Below are 27,431 nucleotides of genomic sequence, written 5' to 3'. Positions count from 1 at the left end.
ATATTTTAACTTGAAGCGTCCCCATCACCATGGGAACGCCTCTATGTTAGAATATACCTATGGATTTGAGTTACATCGTGAAACTCAAATCCGACAGTATATTCGTACACAGAGGCGTTCCCATGGTGATGGGGACCCTTCAGGTTAGAATATACTAAAAGAACTGTGTACATGACTGCCCCCTGCTGCCTGGCAGGTGCTGCCAGGCAGCAGGAGGCAGCACCCCCCCTGTAGTTAACACATTGGTGGCCAGTGCGGCCGCCCCCCCCCTCCCTCCCCTGTAGTTAACTCATTGGTGGCCAGTGGGCCCCCCTCCCTCCCCTGTAGTTAACTCATTGGTGGCCAGTGCGGCCGGCCCCCCTCCCTCCCCTGTAGTTAACTCGTTGGTGGCCAGTTGGCCTTCTCCCCTCCCTCCCCCTCCTAGTTAAAATCTCCCCCCTATCATTGGTGGCAGCGCAGTGTACCGATCGGAGTCCCAGTTTAATCGCTGGGGCTCCGATCGGTAACCATGGCAACCAGGACGCTACTGCAGTCCCGGTTGCCATGGTTACTTAGCAATTTGTAGAACCATTATACTTACCTGTGAGCTGCGATGTCTGCGTCCGGCCGGGAGCTCCTCCTACTGGTAAGTGACATGACCTGTCACTTACCAGTAGGAGGAGCTCCAGGACGGACGCAGACATCGCAGCTCACAGGTAAGGGTACTTTCACACTTGCGTTGTTGGATTCCGGCAGGCAGTTCCGTTGCCTGAACTGACTGCCTGATCAGGCAAACTGTATGCAAACGTATGAAAAATGCCTGATCAGGCAGAAAAATGCATTGCAATACCAGATCCGTTTTTCCGGTGTCATCAGGCAAAACGGATCAGGTTTTTATTTTTTTCTCATTTTTAGAGGTCTGCACATGCGCAGACCGGAAGGACGGATCCGGCATTCCGGTATTTTGAATGCCGGATCCGGCACTAATACATTCCTATGGAAAAAAATGCCGGATCCGGCATTCAGGCAAGTTTTCAGTTTTTTTCGCCGGAGATAAAACCGTAGCATGCTACGGTTTTCTCTTTTGCCTGATCAGTCAAAATGACTGAACTGAAGACATCCTGATGCAAACTGAACGAATTACTCTACATTCAGAATGCATGGGGATATGCCTGATCAGTTCTTTTCCGGTATAGAACCCCTGTGACGGAAATCTATGCCGGAAAAGAAAAACGCTAATGTGAAAGTAGCCTAAGTATAATGGTTCTACAAATTGCTAAGTAACCATGGCAACCGGGACTGCAGTAGCGTCCTGGTTGCCATGGTTACCGATCGGAGCCCCAGCGATTAAACTGGGACTCCGATCGGTACACTCCGCTGCCACCAATGATAGAGGGGAGATTTTAATTAGGAGGGGGAGGGAGGGGAGAAGGCCCACTGGCCACCAACGAGTTAACTACAGGGGAGGGAGGGGGGGCCCACTGGCCACCAACGAGTTAACTACAGGGGAGGGAGGGGGGCCGGCCGCACTGGCCACCAATGAGTTAACTACAGGGGAGGGAGGGGGGCCCACTGGCCACCAATGAGTTAACTACAGGGGAGGGAGGGGGGGGGGCCGGCCGCACTGGCCACCAATGTGTTAACTACAGGGGGGGGGAACTGCCCCCTGCTGCCTGGCAGCACCTGCCAGGCAGCAGGGGGCAGTCATGTACACTGTTCTTTTAGTATATTCTAACCTGAAGCGTCCCCATCACCATGGGAACGCCTCTGTGTTAGAATATACTGTCGGTTCTGAGTTTTCACGAAGTGAAAACTCAGCTATGAAAAAGCTTTTATGCAGACGGATCTTCGGATTCGTCTGTATAAAAACTAACCTACGGCCACGGATCACGGACACGGATGCCAATCTTGTGTGCATCCTTGTTCTTTCACGGACCCATTGACTTGAATGGGTCCGTGAACCGTTGTCCGTCAAAAAAAGACAGGTCAGGTCATATTTTTTTGACGGACAGGATACATGGATCACGGTCTCGGCTGCAAAACTGTGCATTTTCCGATTTTTCCACGGACCCATTGAAAGTCAATGGGTCCGCGAAAGAAAACGGCACAACGGCCACGGATGCACACAACGGTCGTGTGCATGAGGCCTTACTGTTTTATGTTGATGTTACCATTATTTTTATTACTCTTTAAGTTGCTGTTGTTTTTCAAGTTTATGGGGATCATCACTGTGCATCTAGGGAGTAGGCAACAAGAGATGTATGTACGATGGAGGGGGTGTTCGGCTGGGAGGCAACCCCTCTGTAGGAGTCCTTCTGCTGTGGTAGTGAGTGGTTTAGTTGGAGATGCGGGACCTTCTGTAGCAGTGTTATATGAGAATTATATCATGGAACGTAAAGGGGTTGCGTTCCCCCAACAAACGCATGAAAATCCTAAGGCAGCTGAAACGGCTTAAAGCCGACGTGGCGCTGCTACAGGAGACCCACCTCACCAGGGATGACTTTGCCCGAATGGAGAAGCTGTGGGTTAGAACGGTATATGGCTCTGAGGCAGTGGGGAGAAAAGCAGGGGTTATGACGTTGATAGGGCGACATGTTCCTCATGTGCTTCATGCGAATGTCCCTGACACTGAAGGCAGAATGTTGCATACCCATATATCTGGCCCTTTCAGGGACTACAGTATATACAATATTTACGCACCAAACCAAGATCAAAAGGGGTTCTTAGACAAGGTGGGGAGCACGATAGTGAGCGACCCTCATTCCTTCAAAATTGTAGGAGGAGACTTTAACTTAGCGATGCACGTTCTCGAGGATAGGAGAAACGACGGTAATACAAAACAAGTGTGGATCTTGCCTAATTTTGCAGCCTCTACAGGCCTTAAAGATAGCTTGAGGCTTAAGCACCCCCAGGGTAGGGAGTATACGCATTATTCTCACGCCCATGATAGTTGGTCACGGATAGACTATATGTTTCTGTCCCCTAGTGTTTTAGGGAAGGTATCCAAGATAGCTATTGGAGATCTGGTAATTTCGGATCATGCCCCGATACTGATAGACCTAATAGACCTCTTCCCCAGAGGGAAAGACTATGTTTGGAGGTTTCCGAGCTTCGTTTTGCCTGACGATAACTTCCAGCAGCTTGTACAGGGCTGGTGGATGGAATACTTTGGGGACAACTGGGAGCATATACATTCACCAGCTCTGTTTTGGGAGATGGGGAAGGCAGTTTTGAGGGGGCGCTTAATAGCGTATGTATCCTCGTTCAAGAAAATGGCAAGGGAACGCTATCAGGTTTCTAGTGAGGCACTACGTTGTGCATATAGAAACTTCCAGTTGGAGAAAACCCCCGACCGTAAAGAACAGTGGGTATCGGCTCAGAGGGAATTTGATGAGTGGGCGGACAATTTGGAACAATTCAAACGAACCAAACTTGACATAGAGCTGCACAAATTTGGACATAAATCTGGTAGACTTCTGGCGTCCCTGGCGAAAGGGAAGAGACGACGTACACATGTCCATAGTATACGAACTAGTGATGACACTAGGGTGCATAGGCCCCAGCACATCACCAATGTCTTGGGGGAATATTTTGCCCACTTTTATGAAAGCAGGGAGGGGGATGAGGAGCTGGGAAGAAATTTCCTGGAGGAAACCGCCAATATCTGCGGTGGAGATTCAATCTACCATCAAATCTTTCTCCACGGGAAAGGCTCCAGGCCCGGCCGGTTACACGTCTGATTTTTATAAAATATTAAGCCAACAAGTAGCGCCGACACTGACTACACTTTATTCCTCTATTATGGAGGGGCAGGGGATCCCAGATCAAATGAACACAGCGTTGATTTCCCTCATATATAAAAAGGGCAAGGACTCTGAGGATCCCTCTTCATATAGACCTATCTCCCTTATTAATCAGGACATGAAAATACTTTCTAAGATCCTGGCTAATAGAATGGCGGGGATCCTCCCTTCCTTGGTCTCGCCGCTACAGGTGGGATTTGTTAAGGGGAGATCCGCGGTGACAAATATTAGGAAAGTAATGTTGGCCCTTTCTGTGGCGAAAACGCTTAAATACAAAGAAAAAACACCGGCCATAGTCACGCTTGATACTGAGAAAGCGTTCGACAGTATTAGTTGGCGCTGGCTTAATCAGGTGTTAGACGTCTTGAGATTTAGGGGTAACTTTCGCACCATCCTAACACAGATATACTCCAATCCCACGGCCAGGATATCCTTGGCGGGTTTCATGTCCCCAAGATTTGCGTTACGACAGGGTATGCGGCAAGGTTGCCCTCTGTCCCCCCTTTTATTCGACCTTGCCATTGAACCCTTAGCCAGATACCTTAATTCTCCCGGTGTTTTCAGGGGGTTAGAGGTGGGATCCCAATATTTGCGTTTGGCGTTGTTCGCAGATGACATAGTGTTATTTATGGAAGATCCGATACTGCATCTTCCCAACGTTCTTCAAACCTTGTCGAGTTTCGGCTCATTCTCGGGTCTTAAAGTGAATAACGCCAAAAGCGAAATCCTTTTTCTGCACGGTAAGGCCAATGGAAACATGGGAGCAGAGATAGAGGGAATACCAATCGCTCTGTCCTTCATCACATATTTGGGCATCAAAATAGGAAGGAACATGGAATCCATTTACAGACTAAATTATAACCCATTAATAGCGAAGGTGATTACCGAGCTACAACAGTGGCAGAACCTCTCTTTATCATTAATAGGCCGCAATCATCTATTAAAAATGATGTCCATGTCAAAACTACTATACCCATTGCAGACGATTCCTTTACTATTAAAACACGAGGACGTGAATAAACTACGCTCAGCATTTGTTAGATTCTTATGGCATGACAAACGTCCCAGGATAGACCTGCAGAAGCTCATAGCCCCCACAGAGTTAGGCGGTATTGCGTTCCCGGATGTTTGACGTTACAACTTGGCTTGCATGGCTAGACACATAGCAGATTGGATTAATGGAACTAGTTATTTCTCTGCTTTATCATTAGAAAGAGCGTTTTGTGGGCCATGGTCCGTGACCGCCCTGCTTCATGCCAGACTGTCCTGTGTCCCAACTCATGGGACAGGAGGAGAGCATATTTAAAAGAAGAAAAACTACCACAAGAGGACACAGTTTTAAATTAGAGGGGCAAAGGTTTAAAAGTAATATAAGGAAGTATTACTTTACTGAGAGAGTAGTGGATGCATGGAATAGCCTTCCTGCAGAAGTGGTAGCTGCAAATACAGTGAAGGGGTTTAAGCATGCATGGGATAGGCATAAGGCCATCCTTCATATAAGATAGGGCCGGGGACTATCCATAGTATTCAGTATATTGGGCAGACTAGATAAGCCAAATGGTTCTTATCTGTCGACACATTCTATGTTTCTATGTTTCATGTTAAATCCTCGATACTTTTTAAGGATACCATAGCGACCTGGCGCATTTTGCGTAGGAAGTACTGGTTATCTTTTAGGATGTCTAAGCATCTTCCTTTATGGGAAAATCCTGAATTTCCTCTGGGCCGAACCAATAGTCTTTTTATAGAATGGAGAGATAAAGGGATTCAGCAGGCTAAGCATTTACTACATCCCTCAGAACCTCGTTGGTTAAGTCAAGACGAACTAGTAGAGAAGTACTCCCTAAGTAAGTTCCAAACGATCCAATTTGCGCAAGTAAAAGCAGCCATACATTCCAATCTAGTTATGGTACATAAGGAGATCGGGCAAAATGTGATGGATAAGCTTTTGGGGCTGGGACTCTCTCATCTCTATTATGGCTTACGGCAAGAAGACTCGCAGTATAATAAAATGGGAGACTTTAGTCAGTGGGAGGTACACCTGGGAGTTGAAAATGTCTCTCAGGTCTTGCTGAAGGGGTCGATGAGGGTACGAAAACATCTTATTAACGAGGTGTGGAGGGACACCCAGCTACGCATAATGCACAAGGCTATATTTGGTTTTAACATACCACCTCACCCGCTTAGACCGGATCGTATAACACATTGCCCAAAATGTGGTCAAGTTTTCATGGATCTTTTTCACGGTCTCTGGTCCTGTCCTAAAAGTGAGCAACTATGGTCTGCGGTGGGTGAGATGGCATATGAGATATGGGGACGGAGGTATACAGTACATCCCTTGCTATATTTATTTCACTGGGTAGAGGATACAGATAGAGAAGGGAGTCCCCCTCAGCTGTTCCACTCATTCTGTATGGTTGCCAAACGCCAAATACTGCAACATTGGCTGTAGTCGGAGTTACCGACGATTGCCGGTATACATCTACAAATGAAAGCTCTTTTTAACCTGGAGAGACTGGCGACTTTTCATACTAAAGAAAAACATGCAAAGAAATTGTTCCAAAAGTGGAGGCGCTGCCTTGTCAAATATATGTCTGATGCCGAATTACAGGCTATTGTGCAACCATGGTACTTGATGGAGCAGCTGCGGGGGAGTCTGGGTAGATTACAGGTCCGGGAGGGGAGTGAGAGGTTGGCTTGATCCGTCAATATGATCTCTAGTAGGAGTCATTCTTCAAATAACAGTTGACTCAATTTTCTTTTCTTGTAGCAATACAGTATATCAGGAACATATTTTGTTTGCTCGCTTCAGGATGTATGCGGTGGTATCCCATTGATTGTTCTGAAATGTTGAAATGTTTTTGTTAAACATGGTGATTCTTAGTAAATGTCAACGGGGTCTGCGTACCCTTCTCTATATCATACTGTCACAATCGCACTATGTCTTGTATACTTTGTCAAGCACGGGGCATATGGCCCTAATGTTGTCAAATTTTATAGTGACAAAAGTAATAAAGATTAAACAAATTCATGAGCATTTCAGCGTAAATTTTAATTCGGGCGAATGTTGGTGAGAGAAAGAGAGGGGGAGAAGGAGAGAGGGAGAAAATAAGAGACTGGAGAGATAAAGTATGCGGAGACCTCAGAGTGTCACACGTTGTCAGGCCAGATGGAGTACTTTTGATTCAGCAGAATCTACCTTAATTAAGGGATCATACACATGACCGTAGCCTGTTTTGCCGTCCACAAATTGTATACGGATCCCGGCTGTGTGCGTTCCGCATTTTGCAGAACGTCCGGCCCTCTGTAGAACAGTCTCATCCTAGACCACGGAACGGACATACGGAGGCGGACAGTACACGGGTGTGCTGTCCACATCTCTTGAAGCCCCATTGAAGTGAATGGGTCCGCATCCGACCCGCACAAAATGCGGATCGAATGTGGAAAAGAAATACGTTTGTGTGCATGAGCCCCAAGAAGCGTGCCTCTTAATAATCCTGGCACATCCTCAGAAGGTCTGTCTGCCAGAAAATGAATTCTATGCCAGCAAGGAGTTGGCCTAGATTTTGGGGGTAATGTGTGTCCGTTTTCTGATGCGCATGTTCTTAAGGGCGCCTTCACACGCGGCAGATTTTGTCGCAGAAAATTCCACGACTGAAAATCAGTTACATTCATTTTAATGGGGGAGCAAGCATATGGATTTCAGCCAGGCTCATATAGGTGAATAGAACTGATTTTCAGTTGAGGAATATTCTGCCACAAAATCGTGTGTGAAGGCGCCCTAAGTGTGATGGAGGTCCCGCCCGCGGGGTGCTACCTACCGCTCACACCTGCCATATTCCTACCTATGTATTTCCATGGCAGAAATCTGAGGCTGACCGTTGCATACCCCCTATAGATATGCAGTTTACGCTGACGCACATGTTATCAAGTCGGGCTTGTCAGCACACAAGTGACCTGTCAGTGATTTCCCGCGGACTGAAGTCAGTGCGGGACATTTCCGATGCATATGAACGAGGTCGCATCAACTCCATTCACTTGAAGGTGGATTGTGATCTTTTTAGATGTCAATCTCAGCCCTAAATTCTCACGGAAATCCGGGTCAAATCCAACCAGTGTGAACATAGTCTTTAAATAATCTGATCGGCTAGAGGGGCCAGCGACAATTGTATGATGACTTCTTACATGAGATTTTTTGATCTAGGAATAAAAACTTCGGATCAAGCATGAACCTGCTGCTCCTGCGCGGCGCTGACCCCAGTCTCTCCAGTATTCCTATGAATGCACTTTTCTTTGCCATTAAAGCTGCTGACGTTGGCACAGTGGAGCTGCTGCTGCAATGTGGGGCCAGGACTGATGTCCGTTTGAAGACACAGGTAACTCTATCAACATGGAAATACATTTTTTAAATCAGATTTTATCCTGACAAATTAAGAGCCTCATCCTTTTTCTTAAATTCCTCGACTGCAGATAGTATAGCCCGAGGCTCCTGGGTGCAATAGCTATGTCAGGTCCGTTACCTACCATGAATGGTACTGCTGTCCTCCTATGTGGCAGAGATGCGTCGTATACTAGTGGATTTAATCTGCCAGGTGAACGAGGAAATATTTTTTTGATGGCAGAAATGTCTGTATTTTTTATATTGGGGAAATTAGATAATGGGATTAAAAAAGGAAATAATGTTACTAATAATAAAGACCAACGCTAAGGGTGGGTCCACATCACGTTTTATCCTTGCGTTTGACGTATACGTTACAAAAAAAAGGATACAAAAACGCAGCACACCTGCACAGTCCGGTAAAAAAAATTAGTTTTTTTTTTTTTTACAATGAAGCTCTGTATGGCATCCGTTTAACGTATATGTTTTTTGTATACGTTAAAAGGATGGGAAAAATGGGATGTGAACCCAGCCTTATATCCGCTATTAATATCTGATGGTAGAAATGTTAATATTCATCAGCAGTAAGCTCCGATCTCAGGGGGCAATCTGTGTCTATACCCCAGCCACACTGGTCGTGGGGTGATTATTGGGAACAAGCGTTCGTATTCGTCCCTCGTAATCTGCTCGACAATCAGGCCGTGTCAACCTGCCATTACTCTAAATCCTGGGTCTAATTACGATATGAAATCAGGGGCTAATCCTAGCCCTGTAACGTGTTGGTTGCTTGGACAACCTTACTGGTCATTACACATAAATAGGTTTTCCCACTAACAACATTTACCTCCTATCCACAGGACACCTGATAAATATGTGGTCTCCGGGGGTCCAAACTGATTTCAAGAACCTGGATCTTGTTTCTCCCCATCTGAATGCAGAGGTGGCGCGCCTTCATGACCACCGCTCCATTCGCTTCTCCATCTTGTGGTTAGGTGGAAAAACCCGTTAAAGGGCATCTGTCAGCAGATTTGTCCCTATGACACCGGCTGACCTGTTACATGTGCCCTTGGCAGCTGAAGGCATCTGTGTTGGCCCCGTGTTCATATGTGTCCGCATTGAGAAGTTTTCATATATGCAAATGAGCCTCTAGGAACAACGGGGGCTTTGCCGTTACTCCTAGAGTCTCTGATCTCTCTGCAACTGCCGCACTCTCTGCACTTTGATTGACAGGACCAGGCAGTGAAAACTTCATCACGCCTGACACTGGCTTCTCCTAAAGCCTCGCACTGCGCCGTGCTCTCCAGTATCCAGCGCAGGCGCAGTTGGGAAACTGATGTGCAGTATATAAGAGAACTGCCGGCGAGCCTCTATCCTGTACTGCGTCTCTACTGGATACTGAAGTGGACTCCTTTTAACAAAATATGTCGTCTGGATTGGACTGAATGCCGCATTTGTGAAGCCCCCTGCAGATCTTTCTCCTACAAATACCTATAGTATATGTAGACAGGCTTCAGACTTGTTTTCTGTGGTGATAAGTCAGAATCATCCTGAAATAGTTTTTAGCCATCAGCACAGCCATAAATGTCGAAGACGCTGCATGGGGGAGGGATACGGTGCGCCGCTAGCATTAATACATCCCCATAGTTTCTTAGATTTTGAGCCCTGTCTAGTTTTTGCTTTGCTATGTCTCTTCTTCTGTCCCTATTCCGTAGCACAATTCTGTGTAAAATCACCTTGTTCAAAGACCCTACATGGTCATTAGTAACATGATATGATATATATATATATTTACATATTTTGGCAATAGTCTGATCCCATTGGGCTATATATACACACACACACACACACACACACACATATATATATATATATATATATATATATATATCTGCCTGACACCATTGTGAGAGGCTAAGGCCCCTTTCACATGAGCGAGTTTTCCGCGCGGATGCGTTGCGGGAGGTGAACGCATTGCATCCGCACGGAATCCTGACCCATTCATTTCTATGGGGCTGTGCACATGAGCGGTGATTTTCACGCATCACTTGTGCGTTGGCATGAAAATCGCAGCATGCTCCTCTTTGTGCGTTTTTCACGTAACGCAAGCCCCATAGAAATGAATGGGGTTGCGTGAAAATCGCAAGCATCCGCAAGCAAGTGCGGATGCGGTGCCATTTTCACGCATGGTTGCTAGGAGACGATCGGGATGGAGACCCGATCATTATTATTTTCCCTTATAACATGGTTATAAGGGAAAATAATAGCATTCTGAATACAGAATGCATAGTAAAACAGCGCTGGAGGGGTTAAAAATAAATAAAAAATCATTTAACTCACCTTAATCCACTTGATCGCGATGCCGGCATCTCCTTCTGTCCCCTTTACTGAATAGGACCTGTGGTGAGCATTAATTCCAGGAACAGGACCTTTGATGACGTCACTCCGGTCATCACATGGTACGTCACATGATCTTTTACCATGGTGAATCACAGAACCTACAGAACACCGATCCCAAGCCTGAACTTCTGTGAAGAAGTTCAGGTTTGGGTACCAAACATGTGCGATTTTTCTCACGTGAGTGCAAAACGCATTACAATGTTTTGCACTCGCGTGGAAAAATCGCAGTTGTTCCCGCAACGCACCTGCACATTTTCCCGCAACGCCCGTGTGAAAGGGGCCTAAGGCTACTTTCACACTGGCGTTTTGGCTTTCCGTTTGTGATCCGTTCAGGGCTCTCACAAGCGGTCCAAAACGGATCAGTTTTGCCCTAATGCATTCTGAATGGAAAAGGATCCGCTCAGAATGCATCAGTTTGGCTCCGTTCAGTCTCCATTCTGCTTTGGAGGCGGACACCAGAACGCTGCTTGCAGCGTTTTGGTGTCCGTCTGATGAAACTGAGCCAAACGGATCCGTTCTGACACACAATGTAAGTCAATGGGGACTGATCAGTTTTTTCTGACACAATCTGGACCAATAGAAAACGGATCCGTCCTCCATTGACTTTCAATGGTGTTCAAGACGGATCCGTCTTGGCTATGTTACGGATAATACAACGGATCCGTTCTGAACGGATGCAGACGGCCGTATTATCTGAACTGATCCGGCACAAAACGCAAGTGTGAAAGTAGCCTTAGCCGCTAAATCCAGCCATTAGAAAATATTAGGTACTGTGATGGGAATTATTGGACTGCTCAGCCCTCTCCTCCATAGACTTTGCTTCCAGCCCAACATATTTTTAATCGATGGCTTCTACTGTACATTAGTTGCTGGGCATAACTTGTCCCATACAGATAATTTTAGGTAAAAAGGAAATCCTGCTCAGGCGCTTCAAACCCAATTCAGAGAGTCTTGGATGTAGAAAGGTTTCTTTAATCCATTAAAAATGCGCACAAGTAAGAACAATGCGTTTCGGGGAGTTTAGATCCCCTTCATCAGGTGTTTACCTAAAGCACCTTTCCGGATGGACTGGTCATCCCTTCTGAAGGAACCCCGACCTGCGGCAGCACACCCAAGGACCGACTCTTGTGTGACAAGCCTTCAATAGGGTTGTGCCTATCTTAGCACAACCCCACAAGGTGAGCCTTTAGTGTTCACCTTTGTTACCATCTAATCGAACGTACTACCCTATTGTGCGCTTTCTTGAGCCTTAGGCACGTCCACTTCTCTAAAGAAACATATAGATCATTTTGACGGTGATGAATTCAATGATTAAATCACATGCGTCTCTTCTCCTGTCCCAGTTCTCAATCAATAATGGTCTCATCACGGTGCGGATCATCATCGCCTGATGAGTATTGCTGCAGATGTCATTTAGCTGAAGGAATAATGTGACGATCTATTTTATCCCGCAGCATGGCTCTCTCACCCCTCTACACATAGCAGCAGCCTTGCCAGTGGCTGAAGGCATCCGGATCACAGAGATTCTGCTGCATGTTCCCTCAGATCCGAATGCTAGTGCCGAGGATGAGGACTACGTGTATGATCATGACAGGGTATGGTATATTAGCTCTGCTTATCCTCACGGGGACATCTCATTAGCGTGCAGGAGATAAATATAGCACACACCGCCAAGACACGTCTGTCACATAAAGATGGAGCACGCAGATCAGATGTTCCTTGGAGATTTTCTTGTGTTCATTCGTAGAAGATCTGTGGAGGCGACGGTTGGTCTCCATCAATGAAGGCAGATTAGTGTCAGATATAGCCATGTTTATCCGGAGATAAAACTCCCGGAGAACGGCGTGGTGCACAGTTTGTAGACTCCATGAGTGTTCTTTGTGGTGTCATATCTACTGGATAATAATCCCCATAGATTAACATGGCTGGAAGACATTTCCAGAGCCTGTCAGGCTGTCAACTATGTCTCCAACCTCATGATATGTGACTCTACTATTTCAGTATATTGGGAAGTCTCTTATTTGGCCTGTGACTCTTAATTGTGATGTTTGCACCAATATTCAGAGAACAGTTTAATTGTTTTCCTATGAGAATAAATTAAATATATATATACTCCTCATCTAATAAAGATGGATTATCTATGAAATGTGATTGAGTTGCCAGTAACTATGAGAGTTACAGATTTCTATGAATTGACTTAAAGGGGTTATCCCATGACTAATGTAGAAAATGAAAATCAGACATCATATAGTCCATGACAGTCTCTTTCTAACAAAGCTAGAACCAGCCCTGTACCTCACATGGATCCAGAGATCTCCCCATTCATTGCTCTAGATTTATATCAAGCTGAATGTGCAAGGGGAGTGTCTTTTCTGCTGCAGCTAAGGGGGCGTGTCTCAGCTCTCCCTATCACAGCTCAGGAGGCAATTGAAGGATGAAACTGAGCATGTGCGGCCATCTCACTGAGCAGGTCAAAGAAATATGGAAAAAAAAAACTGCAGGTGGCGATATACAGACACATTTTATTGAATAGCTCAGTGGCTATGCTAAATTTTTAATTACATGCAATTACAAAAGTATTCAGATCCAGGTGCTGGTTTGAAAACTGTAGAATATTTTTCGTGGGACAACCCCTTTAAGGTGTTCTCCAAGTTTTTATAAATGCATTCATTTGATTAATATTGACTAATATATAGCCTTCTTTAGGGTATATAAAATTTTAAAAATTGGCTACACCTATAAAAAATAGCAAAATAAGGGTAGCTTAACACGTTTACCTGATTACCTGATCCAGCAGGCTGTTCAGCAATGAACATCCTGCCAGTGTTCTCTGGATGCGGCCTATCCGGATACTGCCGTTCATTGCAGGACCCCACTGAATATATTGGGATACAGTTTTTGTCCAGCCAAGACCCAGCACTGATGCTGGAAGTGTCCGTATCCCCGCCGCATCCCATTATAGTCAATGGGGTCCGCTGGTGAACTACAGTATCTGGCTAGGCCAGACCTGTGAACTCCGGCAGACTGTTCTCTGCAGGAACAGCGTACCGGATCAGGTAAACACAAGTGTGAACCTACCCTAAAAAAATAATTTAGCTTATACTTATCATCCAAATCTAGCACTGGTCCCACGCTGCTGCTCTCCACCAGTCAGTCCTGTGTGGGGACTAGACTTCAGTAGAGCAATATCATGTGGACTGTGACACAAAATACACTGGCCCACATGTACTAATGTCGAATGAACCTAAACGTTGCCAAAAAGTGTGCCAAAATTTGGCGCAATTTGGTAGTTTTCAACACAATCCGGCACATACTGTTTTATAAAAATCCACTGTGCCTGACTTGCCAATGGGCATGGCTTACCAGGAAATGGGTGCGGCATAGAGGGAAGAGGCATGTCTTAGGAGGCGTTATTTTGCTCCAAAATTGTGCCACAAAGTAACCCGATCAATAGAGACATATCAAAAGTTTTGATTGGCGTGGGACCGAGTGCTGAGACCCCCACCAATCCATGGAACGAGGAGAGAGAAGCGCTGTTGTATTGCAGCCTCTCTCCTTGCAACAAGGATATGTGAGCGCTTCTCTCTACTCGTCTAGCGATCAGTGGGGGTCTTAGCACTCAGACCCCCACTGATCAAAACTTTTGATATGTCTCTATGACACACCAAAGGTTTTCCAACAAAAATTCAGTGACCCTTTAAGTGTCTAATACAGGCTTGACTTATTTTAGTGCTTTATCTGAATCCCGGAGAACCTCTTTTTGAACAGATTTTGTAGAGCACTATTTGAGCCTGCGCTTCTGTGGATGAAATACAGTCTCATAAATTATATCTTTACCATTTGTAGTCAGCTACTATGATAGCTATAGCCAGCAAAGAAATACATGCTATTAAAGGGGTTTTGCCACTTCAGAAAATAGCATTTATTATGCAGAGAAAGTTTCCATGGTTACAACCACCCTGCAGTCCAGCAGCATGGCTGGTGCTTTTTCCTATAGTGTGTAAGCACGAGCATCACTGCTGGATTACAGGGTGGTTGTAACCATGGAAACGAGCAGTGTATAATGTGATGGAAAAATTAATCCAGCCAGAAAAGGAGGCAATATGGATAATCACAATACATTAGTAAGTGGCTTGTATTAACTTTCTCTACATGATAAATGCCACTTGCTGAAGTGAAACAACCCCTTTAAGACCTATCAGTGACTTAGAGCTGAGTACTGGGGAGAGCACTGGGAGGAGGAGCTCAGCCCTGAGTACTGGGGAGAGCACTGGGAGGAGGAGCACAGCCCTGAGTACTGGGGAGAGCACTGGGAGGAGGAGCTCAGCCTGAGTACTTGGGAGGGCACTGGGAGGAGGAGCTCAGCCCTGAGTACTTGGGAGAGCACTGGGAGGAGGAGCACAGCCCTGAGTACTGGGGAGGGCACTGGGAGGAGGAACACAGCCCTGAGTACTGGGGAGAGCACTGGGAGGAGGAGCTCAGCCCTGAGTACTGGGGAGAGCACTGGGAGGAGGAGCTCAGCCTGAGTACTTGGGAGGGCACTGGGAGGAGGAGCTCAGCCCTGAGTACTTGGGAGAGCACTGGGAGGAGGAGCACAGCCCTGAGTACTGGGGAGAGCACTGGGAGGAGGAGCACAGCCCCAAGTACTGGGGAGAGCACTGGGAGGAGGAGCTCAGCCCTGAGTACTGGGGAGAGCACTGGGAGGAGGAGCTAAGCCCTGAGTACTGGGAGTAGGAGTTCAGCCCTGAGTACTGGGGAGAGCAATGGGAGGAGGAGCTCAGCCCTAAGTACTGGGGGAGCACTGGGAGGAGGACTTCAGCCATGAGTACTGGGGAGAGTACTGGGAGAAGGAGCACAGCCCTGACTACTGGGGAGAGCACTGGGAGGAGGAGCACAGTGCTGAGTACTGGGGAGATCACTGGGAGGAGGAGCACAGACCTGAGTACTGGGGAGAGCACTGGGAGGAGGAGCACAGCCCTGAGTACTGGGGAGAGCACTGGGAGGAGGAGCACAGCCCTGAGTACTGGGGAGAGCACTGGGAGGAGGAGCACAGCCCTGAGTACTGGGGAGAGCACTGGGAGGAGGAGCTCAGCCCTTAGTGACTTTGAGCTGGGCTTGGGCAGAAAGTGGAGGGGGAAGGCCTGCTTTAGATGGTAATATCTCCTTATTGGTAGAAACAATGCAACTGGTCTTGTTTGAAAGCTGACATTCCAGGCTTCCATACAAGACCAGAAGACATCTACAGTCCAAGCAATGGAGGAGAACTGTTAGAAATCGCGTCGGGAATAATCTCTGGTAAAATCAGCTTTTACTTTGACTTTCAGCTTTATTCACAGCATCCCGATCCCCATCAGTGATATCTTCCCCTGTACTGAACATATTGCTGTCATTCTGGTATTGTCTCCAGAGATATGAGCAGTTAAAGCAGCCCCCCTTCCTCCCTGTCAGTGTGGAGGAGCAGTTGCAGAGCTGACAGGCTGCAGAAGTTGAGAAAAAATATGGAAATGTGTGTGATATTTAATAGACTATATATACCCCAAAATGGTTCCTAAAAACCCTTTTAATGTGACTATTAAGAGGCTAAAACAAATGCTTACTGATTTCATGTAATTGCAGGGCTTGTCTCTCATTAGCTGTATGTGAGAGGATACACACTGCTCTGGGGTAGTGGGGGAAGTTATCTGCATTCTGATTCGTCTTGTTTGTCTCTGGTTAGCTGTATGTGAGAGAATACACACTGCTCTGGGGTAGTGGGGGAAGTTATCTGCATTCTGATTCGTCTTGTTTGTCTCTGGTTAGCTGTATGTGAGAGAATACACACTGCTCTGGGGTAGTGGGGGGTTATCTGCATTCTGATTGGTCTTGTCTGTCTCTGGTTAGCTGTGTGTGAGAGGATACACACTGCTCTGGGGTAGTGGGGGAGGTTATCTGCATTCTGATTGGTCTTGTCTGTCTCTGGTTAGCTGTATGTGAGAGGATACACACTGCTCTGGGGTAGTGGGGGAGGTTATCTGCATTCTGATTGGTCTTGTCTGTCTCTGGTTAGCTGTATGTGAGAGGATACACACTGCTCTGGGGTAGTGGGGGAGGTTATCTGCATTCTGATTGGTCTTGTCTGTCTCTGGTTAGCTGTATGTGAGAGGATACACACTGCTCTGGGGGAAGTTATTTGCATTCCAATGGGTCCTGCTAGTTCATGTGAGCAGAGCAAGGGCTTATGGGAAGTGAGGGAAATACAGGATGACCTCAAGGACATGGCAAAGATCACCACATGAAGTGCTGCAGAGGCCATCTTAGGAAGATGCTGAAATAGAGGCACAGAGAAATAGGGTTGTTAAGGGCTGAATACAGACATCAGAAAGGTAAAATAAAGCTTCATGAATATCTTCCCTTCAGAATCACATATGTTAAGAATTTCATTTTTGGTAGTGAAATGGCAGTTACACTTTAATGCAAGGCACTTTCTAATGTATTGTTATTATCAATATTGCTTCCTTTTCTGGCTGGATTCATTTTTTCATCAAGTTATACACTGCTCGTTTCCATAGTTACAACCACCCTGCAATCCAGCAGTGGCGGTCGTGCTTGCACACTATAGGAAAAAATGCCGGCCTCTCTGGTGGCGGGGACGGTGGGAGCTCTATAGTGTGGAAGCACAGCCATGCTGCTGGACTGCAGGGGGGTCGTGACCATGGGAACTTTCTCTGCATAATGAAGGGGCCAAACCCCTTTAAGTGCTGTGTGTTTTACTTGTGTCTGCCAGGCTTTTTACTGCTTTTCTCACTTCTCCTTAGTCTCCTTGACAGAAGTAAATTGTTGGCTCATAGGGCTCTGTGAACATATTGCAAACTGAGCTTAGTGGGTGCATTTATCAAATATCATATATATGGGCAGTAACTGTGATACCTCAGCCACTGGCTATACAACCTTCTGCCATCCAGTTCATAAGCAAGAAATGTTCGTTTTATTGAAGATCTTGGTGGAGAAGCTCCTTGTCACATTCCAGCTGCTTTAAGGAAATGTACAGGATTAGAAAAACAATGTCTGCGTCTTAAAAAAAAAAAAAAAAAAAAAAAAAAAAAAAAAACAGCGCCACCACTATTCACAGGTTCTTTATGGTATTGCAGTTCATTCCCTTTCACTTCAGTGGAGCTAATTTGCAATACCAGAGACAACGTTTGGAGCTGTTTTTCTAATCCTGTCCAACCCCTTTAACGGGGAATTCCCATATCCGACATTGATGGCATATCACTAGTGCTGGTTCCACCTCTGGGACCCTGCTCCTGTCTTTGTAACGGGCCCCTAGAAGTGAGCACAAGCGCATTCACCGTCCATTCACCGCTATAGGAGTTCTGTAAATAGCAGAGCGCCGAGTCCCTAGTTCCAGCAGTCCCATAATGGTGAATGAAGCGATGGCAATGCACGTTTGTTCTCTGTTCACCGCTATGGGACTGCCAAAAATAACTGAGCGCACTCTCTTGGCTATTTTTGAACTCCCATAGCAGTGAATGGAGAGTGTGTTGCGCATGCGCAGTGTGCTCTCCTTCATGTTGGTGTCCTTGTTCAGGAAATAGGCGCTATCTGATATTGACAGCATATCCTCACGATATGGCATTCATGTCTGAGATTGGTGAACCCCTTTAATTGTGGCATCACTGTGTGAACGGTTCTGGAAGAGCAGTAGTGAAGCTCCTGTGTTCACATCAAGCAGCTTTATTAAGATATTAGGCCAGTTTCACACTAGCGTTTACAGATCCGACAGGCTGATCCGGGGGAGGTCCGGCCACGACCCGGAAAACGCAACGTTTTTTTTGTCCGGCTGACTCCCAGCATTCTATCCCGGACGGCTGTGCCACTAGTGGGGAACTAGCCCTGGTCTAAACACATTAGACGTGTGATCTTCATCAAACACAGCTTTCCCATTAGATAGATTGATAGTATTTATCAGTAAATGTAGTTACATGGATTCTCATGGTGGTCACCCAGATGAAGTGCTTACAGATAAGCTGGTAAGCAGCAGAAGAATAATATGTAAAATGTTCCTCCAGGCTGAGATCAATGGTGTGATCCTTGGGTTTTCTATGAAAGGCGGCCTTGAATCAGGTCTTCCTCTGTATAATTACTTTGACAAGATCCCCTGTGTTCCAGAAGAGGGAGGCCGTACCCCCCTGCATGTGGCGTGTGAACGGGAAGACAATTACAAGGTAAACTTCTAACAAACCTCTTATATGGTATTATTGTTAGGTTTAGATGGGATGTCTACTTTGGATTCGCTGGGCTTTTCATGTCCCTTTTGAGGCGATACTATAGATTTAATAATGTCTTTTTGATTTTACAGTTTGCCAGGGATACCATTTCTTTACTTCTTGCCCACAATGCCAAACGCAACACCCTATGGAGTGGTCACTCTCCTCTCTCCTTGGCCATTGCCAGTGGAAATGACTTGGTGAGATTTCCCTGAAAACATCTGTGGATCATGATGGTCTATCTTATTGTGACCGGTCTGTGATGTAGTATTCATAATGAAAGCTTTGTCATTTGTTTGGGTTGTGTAGGTTCTGTTCAGTGCATCGTTTCTTTTCTGTATTTCAGGCTGTGAAAGAACTGTTAGCTAATGGAGCAGACCCCAACCTGGCTCTCAGCAGAGGGGTGGGCAGTGCTTTATGTACAGCTGTCAATATTGCTTACGAGAAGAAAAGAACTTTAGCTGCAAGAATAGCTTTGGTAAGCCTAAATGGTTGAGATCTCCATCTCGGGAGGAATTCTACATTTGTGGGGGGTTTTTTCATGACAATCCAAACTGACCACATATATAAGATTTTGCTTCGAAGACTTGTACCTTCTTCAGATACAGATTGCTACAGAGGAAAGTAGAACGCAGAGTTCTGTAGCACTGTGAAGTGGTATATGAATGCTGGTTGGGTGTCAGCCAGGATCAAACTGGACCACCAGATGATCCTCTGGTGGGCCCAGGCTATATCATAGAGGGCTTATGAGAAGAAAAGAACTTTAGCTGCAAGTATATATTTGGTAAGCCTAAATTGTTGAGATATTCATCTAGGGAGAAATACTTCACTTTTGTTTTATTTCATGACCATCCAAAATATATAAGATTTCGCTTCGAAGACTTGTACCTTCTTCAGATACAGATTGCTACAGGAGAAAGTAGAATGCAGTAGAGTTTTGCAGCAGTGTGAAGTGTTGTATGATGCTGGGTGCTTGTCAGACTGGCCCACCAGAGTACCAGAGGATACTCTGGTGGGCCCAGGCTCTCATACCGTATTGGGCCCAAAAGGTCCAGGAGAAAAAAAATACTATTTTGCTGCCTTTAGGGCTGCTCACTTGCTACTAAGGTCTATTTCTTTGACTCAAAACCTATTAGACTTTATTCATGATATATGGGTAGGGCCCCTAAAATAATTCTCTCTAGTGGACCAAAGGAACCCCAGTCCAACCCTGGCGTCAGCCATACACGCAGTGGTCATACACTTTCACACTCTGCGTTCTACTTTCTCCTGTAGCAGTCTGTTTCCGAAGAAGGTCCCAAGTGTTCTCAGACCAAAACGTTCTCTAGGTATCTGCTGTGAAATAGAGCACAAGTGAAGGATTTCTCCCTTTGCGTGCCAAGTTTCTATTCACTGTACTGTATGGAGTGAGATCCTACCAACCTGGAGAGCTGGATATCTGCCTTCAACTGGAATTACCTCTTGCTTTATCCTTCCTGTTCCCTCCTGGTTACTTCTTTGCCCTGTTGGAACGGTAGCCTGGGAATTCCCATGATGCAAAAGCTAAACCTTCTTGTCGGGGTTAACCAGAGATCTGTAGACTCTGTGCCCTATTGTGTAACAAGGTAATTACCAAGGCTGACACATTTCCTTGTGTGGGAGAAACTGTGCCATGGGAATAACAGGCGCTTGGTGCTACACAGCGTTCCCGCCAGTAAAATGTGCACTTAGAGGATGCATACAAACACTTTAACAATACAATTTGCTCACAAAAGAGTTGCGTCTATTTTGATTTATAGTTTTAATTTTAGAGCATTCCCTAGGTTAATTTATTTAATTGAGTCAGTAATTGTATCACCCGTGCTGAGACAGTCATGTAATTAACACATTGTCTGTGGGGCACTGGCTGAGCAGAACCGGATTATCTCAGCATTATTAAATGCGCTTTTATTCCAGCTACAGGCGGCTATTTTCATCAGTCTATGTAATTTCACTATAAGGTAGGTTTCACATATGGGGGCTGGGGAGGGGGGCATGTATCGTGTCTCTGATGCCGGTCTTAATAAAAAATAACCTCATTGGCGTTTGATGCACCAGAATTATTAAGAAGCCTATTAATAATGCTGGCGTATGCCCGTGAGGTCTGTGCGGCAGAAAAAGAAATCTATGCCAGCAAGGTGTAGTGTGCCAGTTTTCTCCCACCAACCCATTTTTGTAAGGCCTCATGCACACGACCATTGTGTGCATCCGCGGCCGTTGTTCCGTTTTCCGTTTTTTTGACTTTCAATGGGTCCGTGGAAAAATCGGAAAATGCACCGTTTGGCTTCCGCGTCTGTGATCCATTTTTCCAGTCCGTGAAAAAAATACGACCTGTCCTATTTTTTTCACGGACAACGGTTCACGGACCCATTCAAGTCAATGGGTCCGTAAAAAATCACGGATGCACATAAGATAGTCATCCGCGTCCGTGATCCGTGTCCGTTTTTCCTATCATTTTCAATGCAAACTTGACTTATTATTTTTTTTTCACTTTTCATGTCCGTGGATCCTCCAAAAATCAAGGAAGACCCACGGAAGAAAAAACGGTCACGGAACAACGGAAATCCGTTTTGCGGACCGCAAAAAAAAACCAGTCGTGTGCATGAGGCCTTAGAGTGAGGAGGGTGGCATAAAAAGGTCAAACAATTTACAAATATTAGCGCAAAGTGGAAATTTGTGACTTGTGAATGTCAGAAAACCGGTGTACAAGCTTGATGCATTCCCCTTGTTTTTTTTTTACATTTTTGCCCCCCCTTCCCTCGCCCCTTTTCACAGCACCAACGCGTCCAGATGTTGTGTTAAATTCTATAGTGAATTATGAAATTCACTACAGACAAATTTTTTTGCATTCAGTTTGTGCGTTTTTTTGACAAAATGCAGCATTGCTTAGGTATGGCATTTTTTCAGGCATTTTTCACTTAGGCATCTTTATGGGAATTGAAAAATGCTTCAAAAACAAATCGCCATCATGAATAGTCCTGACTTAAATAACAGATGTTGGTTCACTGATCCTGAATTGCGTAAATGTGCATTTTTAGGTATAGTTTAATCTCACTATATACCGTATGGCATTCTGATGGACGGTGCTATGGGCACTGTAATGGCCAAAACCACTAAAAGGGGTTGTCTGTCTTTTATCAAAGGACGGCCTATCCTCAGGATAGGCTATGACTAGCTGATTGGCTGGGGTCTGACCCCCCTCACCTCCGCGGATCGGCTGTTCGACAATACATCTCCGCTGGAAGCAGACAGCTCTAATGTTTTAGTGGACCGAGTTCATCTCTGAAGTGCTGCCCTTGTTACCTTCAGTGACGAGCTTAGTCCACTACTAAGCCAGAGCTATTGCTGAACGGCTGATCGCCGGAGGGGTGTAGGGTGTCGGACCCCCACCGATCAGCTACTGAGGATGGTAAAAGGTGGACGACTCCTTTCATGCAGGGGATATTTAAATGTTTTGTTGATCTACCAGGAGGGATATGTAGTTAGTTATACGGACGCACCCTGTGCCAGGCAGCATCTCTCCCCCATGTAGTGTAACAGGGCACACGTATAAAAGCGCTGGACTATGAAGCTTCGCTCACTGTATCCATATACTTTGCATATATGAGCCCGAATCTCATTTAAGTAGAATATTTTAAGAAATATGATCTACTGAAGAACGGGAAGCAACATTCACTCTGCAATCACCTTTCTCCTATGGATTTTGCCATTAAATAGGTTGGACATTTAATAGGCAAATGTTACGTTTCATACGGTATTTAGGGAGTATTACCACGTCAGTATACAATACTGTGCCTTGTGTTAAAAATATGTGTACCTCGAATCTGGTAAAGCATGTAGTTTTAACGCGTTTCAGGCCCTGTTCACTTTATGTTTATAGTGTCCATTTCACATACAGTGTACATACCTTGGCATCTGTCACGCACAGGGTGCCTTGCCACACACATATTCCATACCTGTCTTTTGCCATATACTGATGTATGCCTCCGACAGGCTAATGTAACCCTATGGACACATTTAGTAGGTGGGGCAGGAGCTTTCCTAATGTGCACACTAAAAGTACATCACAGACATGATTACTATTTGGACAAAAAACGCATTAATTAGTGATAAAAACGGACATGGCACGCTGCATGGGCACTCGGGCATGCACCTTTTATTTGGATTCCTGCTTTGTGTAATTGACAGGTGGACAGGCTGATAAAAGCTGGGGCAAATATTCTGATGCCAATTGTTATCGGAGGAGGAAAAAGGACTGCGCTGGGCACCGCCACGGATTATGCCTATTTCAAGTACTTCCAGGTAATTCATCTGTGTAATGTTGGATGGTAATTTATGTCTTCAGTCTTGGCTGCCGCTCTGAAAAGCAATAAGTCAATGAGGACGTACATTGGGACATACTGCATATTGAGCTATGGATTTTGCCACCGCCACAGGCGGCAGTGATAACATTTACACTCCGCCCTATGATATATTCAGAGATCTAGTAAATGCCAATGGAAGTAAAATAGACCATAACATGAGGGTCAGCAAATCCACATTGGAATCACATCCCCAGTTATTTCATAGGAACATGTTCTGTGTATGTAGATGACACATGATCCGAATTTGTGTAGATGACGCTACAGCCCTATTCTTTGTGTATTGCAGGATAAGAGAATAGCACACACCCCATACCACGCCTTGTTACCGGAGGAGCGCGACACTTACAATGCTCGGAAGCAGCTATTGGAGCACTTGGGAAAGCTGACTCGGGAGGCAGCCCTAGCAAAGGAACACGAGTGGGCAAAGGAAGGCATAGTCCGTAAGCTGCACCTTTTTACCTGCTCATGAGGATATCACAACTTAACAGCGCCCGCGGTTTCAGCAGTGCGTAAAAGCTATGGAAACTGCATAGCACAGCGAGGTATGACTCGGAAACTACTGAAACAGCGGAGCACACGAGCACCAGTGCGCTCCGCTATTTCCCAGCTGGCTGGTGGTCTCGCCTTAGTAACAGCAATATGAGACAACCCCTTTAAAGGAAATCTGTCACCAGTTTTATGCTGCTAGATCCTAACAGCTCCAACTCATGCCAATGGATCCTGATATTCATGAGCTCCTGGCCTTTCCTGACACTGAACAAGGGCTCATCTACACGACCGTATAAATGAGTCCGCATCCGTTCCGCAATTTTGCGGAACGGTTGTGGACCCGTTCATTTCAGTGGGTCCGCAAAAGATGCGGACAGCACACCGTGTGCTGTCCGCATCTGTAGTTCTGTTCCGCGGCCCCGCAAAAAAGATGGAGCATGTCCTATTGTTGTCCGCCAATGCGGACAAGAATAGGGATTTTCTATGATAGTAGTGGCTATGTGCGGTCGGCAAATTGCGGCGCTCACACGAGCTGGTATCCGTGTTTTGCGAATCCGCAATTTGCGGACCGCAAAACACTATGATTGTGTGACTGCGCCCTTACAGGTTTTTGAATTTTCGGGACTCATCATCTAGCAGAATTTTGCTAAGGGGATCTGTCACTATTTTATGGGGAACCTTCCTATAGGGTCTATTAGGGATATTGCCCGGGTTTAGGGTCAGGTATCCGGACGGGGTCGCCCCTTTTGGGCAGGGCACTTCTAGTCTGTTCCCTCTACATAGGGTTATATAGGGCTAGTTGTTCCTGAAGTCCTTTCCATACAAGGAGACAGGAGCCACCTGCCCGTGTGCCTGTTCCGTATCTAAGAGTACAAGAGTCATTCGTCTGTATGCCGTCATCGTATCCATGTGAGCACATCAGGGCACCATACCAACTTTGGAGTTTGTGGATGACCTACGTCCTGCCGAAGGCTATCAAGCACCTAGATTGGTGAGATCATTCCAATTTTCTCCCCCCCTATTGTATTTAATGGGCCCTGTGATACCTCATGGTTGTGCTACAATTTAGGTGACCATTTCATACATGATTCACTCCTATTTGTGTTTTGCATGTCTTGTTTGGTGCAGTGTTACGATTTTATCTTTATATTAAAGGGTAAGGGTAAATTGAGCATTTTACTGTTCTCGTGTTTTCATGGAGCAATGCACGGTGGGAACTTAGAAGACAGATATACAGTTAGGGCAGGTTCACATGTATCATATTTGGTAGTAGCTAATTTTATTTTAGCGGATTTCCCTGCGGAAAACAGCCAAGAATCTGTAATTTAAACAAAACACTATATATTCCTTTGTACAACCCAATCTCTAGCATTAAATGTCTCATTTTTTCTCCAAGGCTTTCAAACTTTGGTGCACTTTCCCTGCAAAAAACAGTGGCAGCCCTTGTGAAGACATAAAATGAATTAACCAGCATCAGATTTTTAAATGAAAACAATAAATAAAAAATGTAGTATCAGCAGTATGATCTTCGCTCATTTTAAAATTACAATCACTGATCCTCCACAGACTGAATAATCAGAGTTTATTGTATGTCTTACACCAGGAGAGGCAAACACCAAGGCAAACGTGAAGGTGACAACTGGTGAAGGAGGCATGACGTCAACCCGGTGAGGCTTATGATCTTCTGTTGCTGTCATACATACAGCTGATCTTTAATACATTCGTTGCTGACATCTTTTGCGCTTCCGTTTATTAGCACTTTCTTCAAGTACTGTTACCAGTGCGGCCGTTCTATTGGTGTCAAGCTTACCCCATGCTTGCGCTGTTACAGTATATACACCTGTAGCAAACAGTGCAAAAAGAGATCATGGGATGAACTACACAAAGAAGAGTGTCAGCAACTTACAGGTAAGCACCTACAACACAAAAACACGTCCAGATCCTGCAAATAGAAAATTTCCAAATCATTTCAATTAAATGGGTTATCTAAGAGTCAGGGCTCATTCACTCGACCATATAAATGGGTCCGCATCCATTCCGCAATTTTTCAGAACGGGTGCGGACCCATTTATTTCAATGGGGCCACAAAAGATGCGGACAGCACACCGTGTGCTATCCGCATCTGTTGTTCCGTTCCGCGGCCCTGCAAAAAATATAGAGCATGTCCTATTCTTGTCTGCATTTGTGGACAAGAACAGGCATTTTCAATATAATGCCAGCCATGTGCTTTCCGCAAAATGCAGATAAGCAATTTGCGGCCCGCAAAACACGGCACGATCGTGTGAATGCACCCTAAGACAGACCTCCCAGAATGGCTGACCTGCAGTGGAGATCATACTTACCTGGTCCTGGTCCATTGTTGTCTGTCGCTCCCAAGCCGGCTCTTCCTCTCCCTGCCACACTGAAATCAACAATCAACATCTGTCGATGGGGAGACACGTGACCGCTGCAGCCAATCACAACCAACAGCGTTGACCTGCTCTCTTTGCGTCTTGACAACCGGTCAGACGACACATGGGGAGCAGGTCACCTCTGCGGCTTGTGATGCAGGAGTCCCGTGTCTTCCCCATGGACAGATGTTGATTTCAGCGCAGCAGACATGTTGATTTCAGCGGCTGTGACCAGGTAAGTATGATCTCCACCGTGGGTTGGCTGCTTTGGGAGGTCTGTTTCAGTCTTGGATAACCTCTTTAAAGATATCCCACAATTTTGCAACCACTGCTAGGCGGATGCTGTGTTGCCGGTGACGTCACCGTGACTGATGGGCAGGCTTTAGCGTTGCCCTAGACTGTTTTAAAAGCCAGGGCAGCGCTAAAGCCTGTCCATAGGTGCTGGTGACGTCACCAGGCTCACTGCTAGGAAGAAGCCTCCGCCTAGCAGAGACGCAGTATTTTACCGGATCTAATGAAAGAGCCCTTTCCCTGTCCAATTCTTGACCTGCAGAGAGATGGTCGTCATTACCATAATCCTTAACTTGTTTGTACTTGTAGGGAAACTCAGTGGTAAGATGTCCCCAACAGGGAGGGCCAGTAGAAAGATGCATTCAGCCAAAGGGAGACAGTTCAGCCCTACCAAGCATCTCCATGCTGAGAAAGAGCCGTCAGGACGCGAGGCTTATGGTGACCGCATCCCAAGTACCAGTGAGAACTACAGTTACAATTAAGCCTTGTATGTGGCAGCACTTCACTCTTGTGTTTCTCTCATCCATTTGCTGCAGAAAAACTGATAAACTGTGAACCATAAAGCCGGCTGTGGTCCACCTATACCAGCACATTCTTCATTTCTCCAAAACACTACTCATTTTACAGTGTGGATGTCCTATTTCAATAAATAAAATTTGCGCAATTTAATATCATAAAATCAAAATGTTTTTCATAACCCCTGCTCAGTTGACATATAAAATTTTACGACAGTATCTGTGTGCCCATTCCGCAAATTGCAGTGCAGGTCCTATTCTTGTCCGTATTGCAGTCTAGAATAGCCCTTCCTATTGATGGGGATGAGAAAAATATGGAATGAACAAGGAGAGTATCCGTATTTCTCGCTAGTTCATTGGGGGACACAGGACCGTGGGTATAGCTACTGCTGCCACTAGGAGGCGACACTAGGCTGAAAAAAGTGTTAGCGCCTCCCCTGCAGGCTATACCCCCCCCTTCCCCCCAGCCTGGAGAGAGCAACTCAGTTTTTAGCTTAGTGTCTGAGGTGTTGGAGGACACAGGACCTGAGGTCACACGCTGGTCAGACAATTCCTTTTGGT

At 45.8% G+C, this 27,431-nt stretch overlaps 1 protein-coding gene across 1 annotated transcript in view; it reads left to right on the top strand.

The window, feature by feature from the left end:
* Positions 1-27,105, top strand: part of ANKMY1 (ankyrin repeat and MYND domain containing 1) — a 64,487-nt gene extending 37,382 nt beyond the window's left edge. The window contains exons 8-17 of the mRNA XM_040427861.1: positions 7,987-8,158; positions 12,012-12,152; positions 18,606-18,761; positions 18,896-19,003; positions 19,150-19,281; positions 23,010-23,123; positions 23,472-23,625; positions 25,278-25,341; positions 25,431-25,582; positions 26,665-27,105. Coding sequence (XP_040283795.1) covers positions 7,987-8,158; positions 12,012-12,152; positions 18,606-18,761; positions 18,896-19,003; positions 19,150-19,281; positions 23,010-23,123; positions 23,472-23,625; positions 25,278-25,341; positions 25,431-25,582; positions 26,665-26,837 — 1,366 coding nt within the window. The 3' untranslated portion in view covers positions 26,838-27,105. The remainder of the gene's footprint in view (positions 1-7,986; positions 8,159-12,011; positions 12,153-18,605; positions 18,762-18,895; positions 19,004-19,149; positions 19,282-23,009; positions 23,124-23,471; positions 23,626-25,277; positions 25,342-25,430; positions 25,583-26,664) is intronic.
* Positions 27,106-27,431: the final 326 nt, after the last annotated feature.

Source organism: Bufo bufo, chromosome 4, assembly GCF_905171765.1.
Source record: "Bufo bufo chromosome 4, aBufBuf1.1, whole genome shotgun sequence".
In the NCBI taxonomy this organism is placed as follows: Eukaryota; Metazoa; Chordata; class Amphibia; order Anura; family Bufonidae; genus Bufo; species Bufo bufo.
Note: the sequence above shows the minus strand (reverse complement) of the source record. Positions and strands in the feature narration are given on the sequence as shown.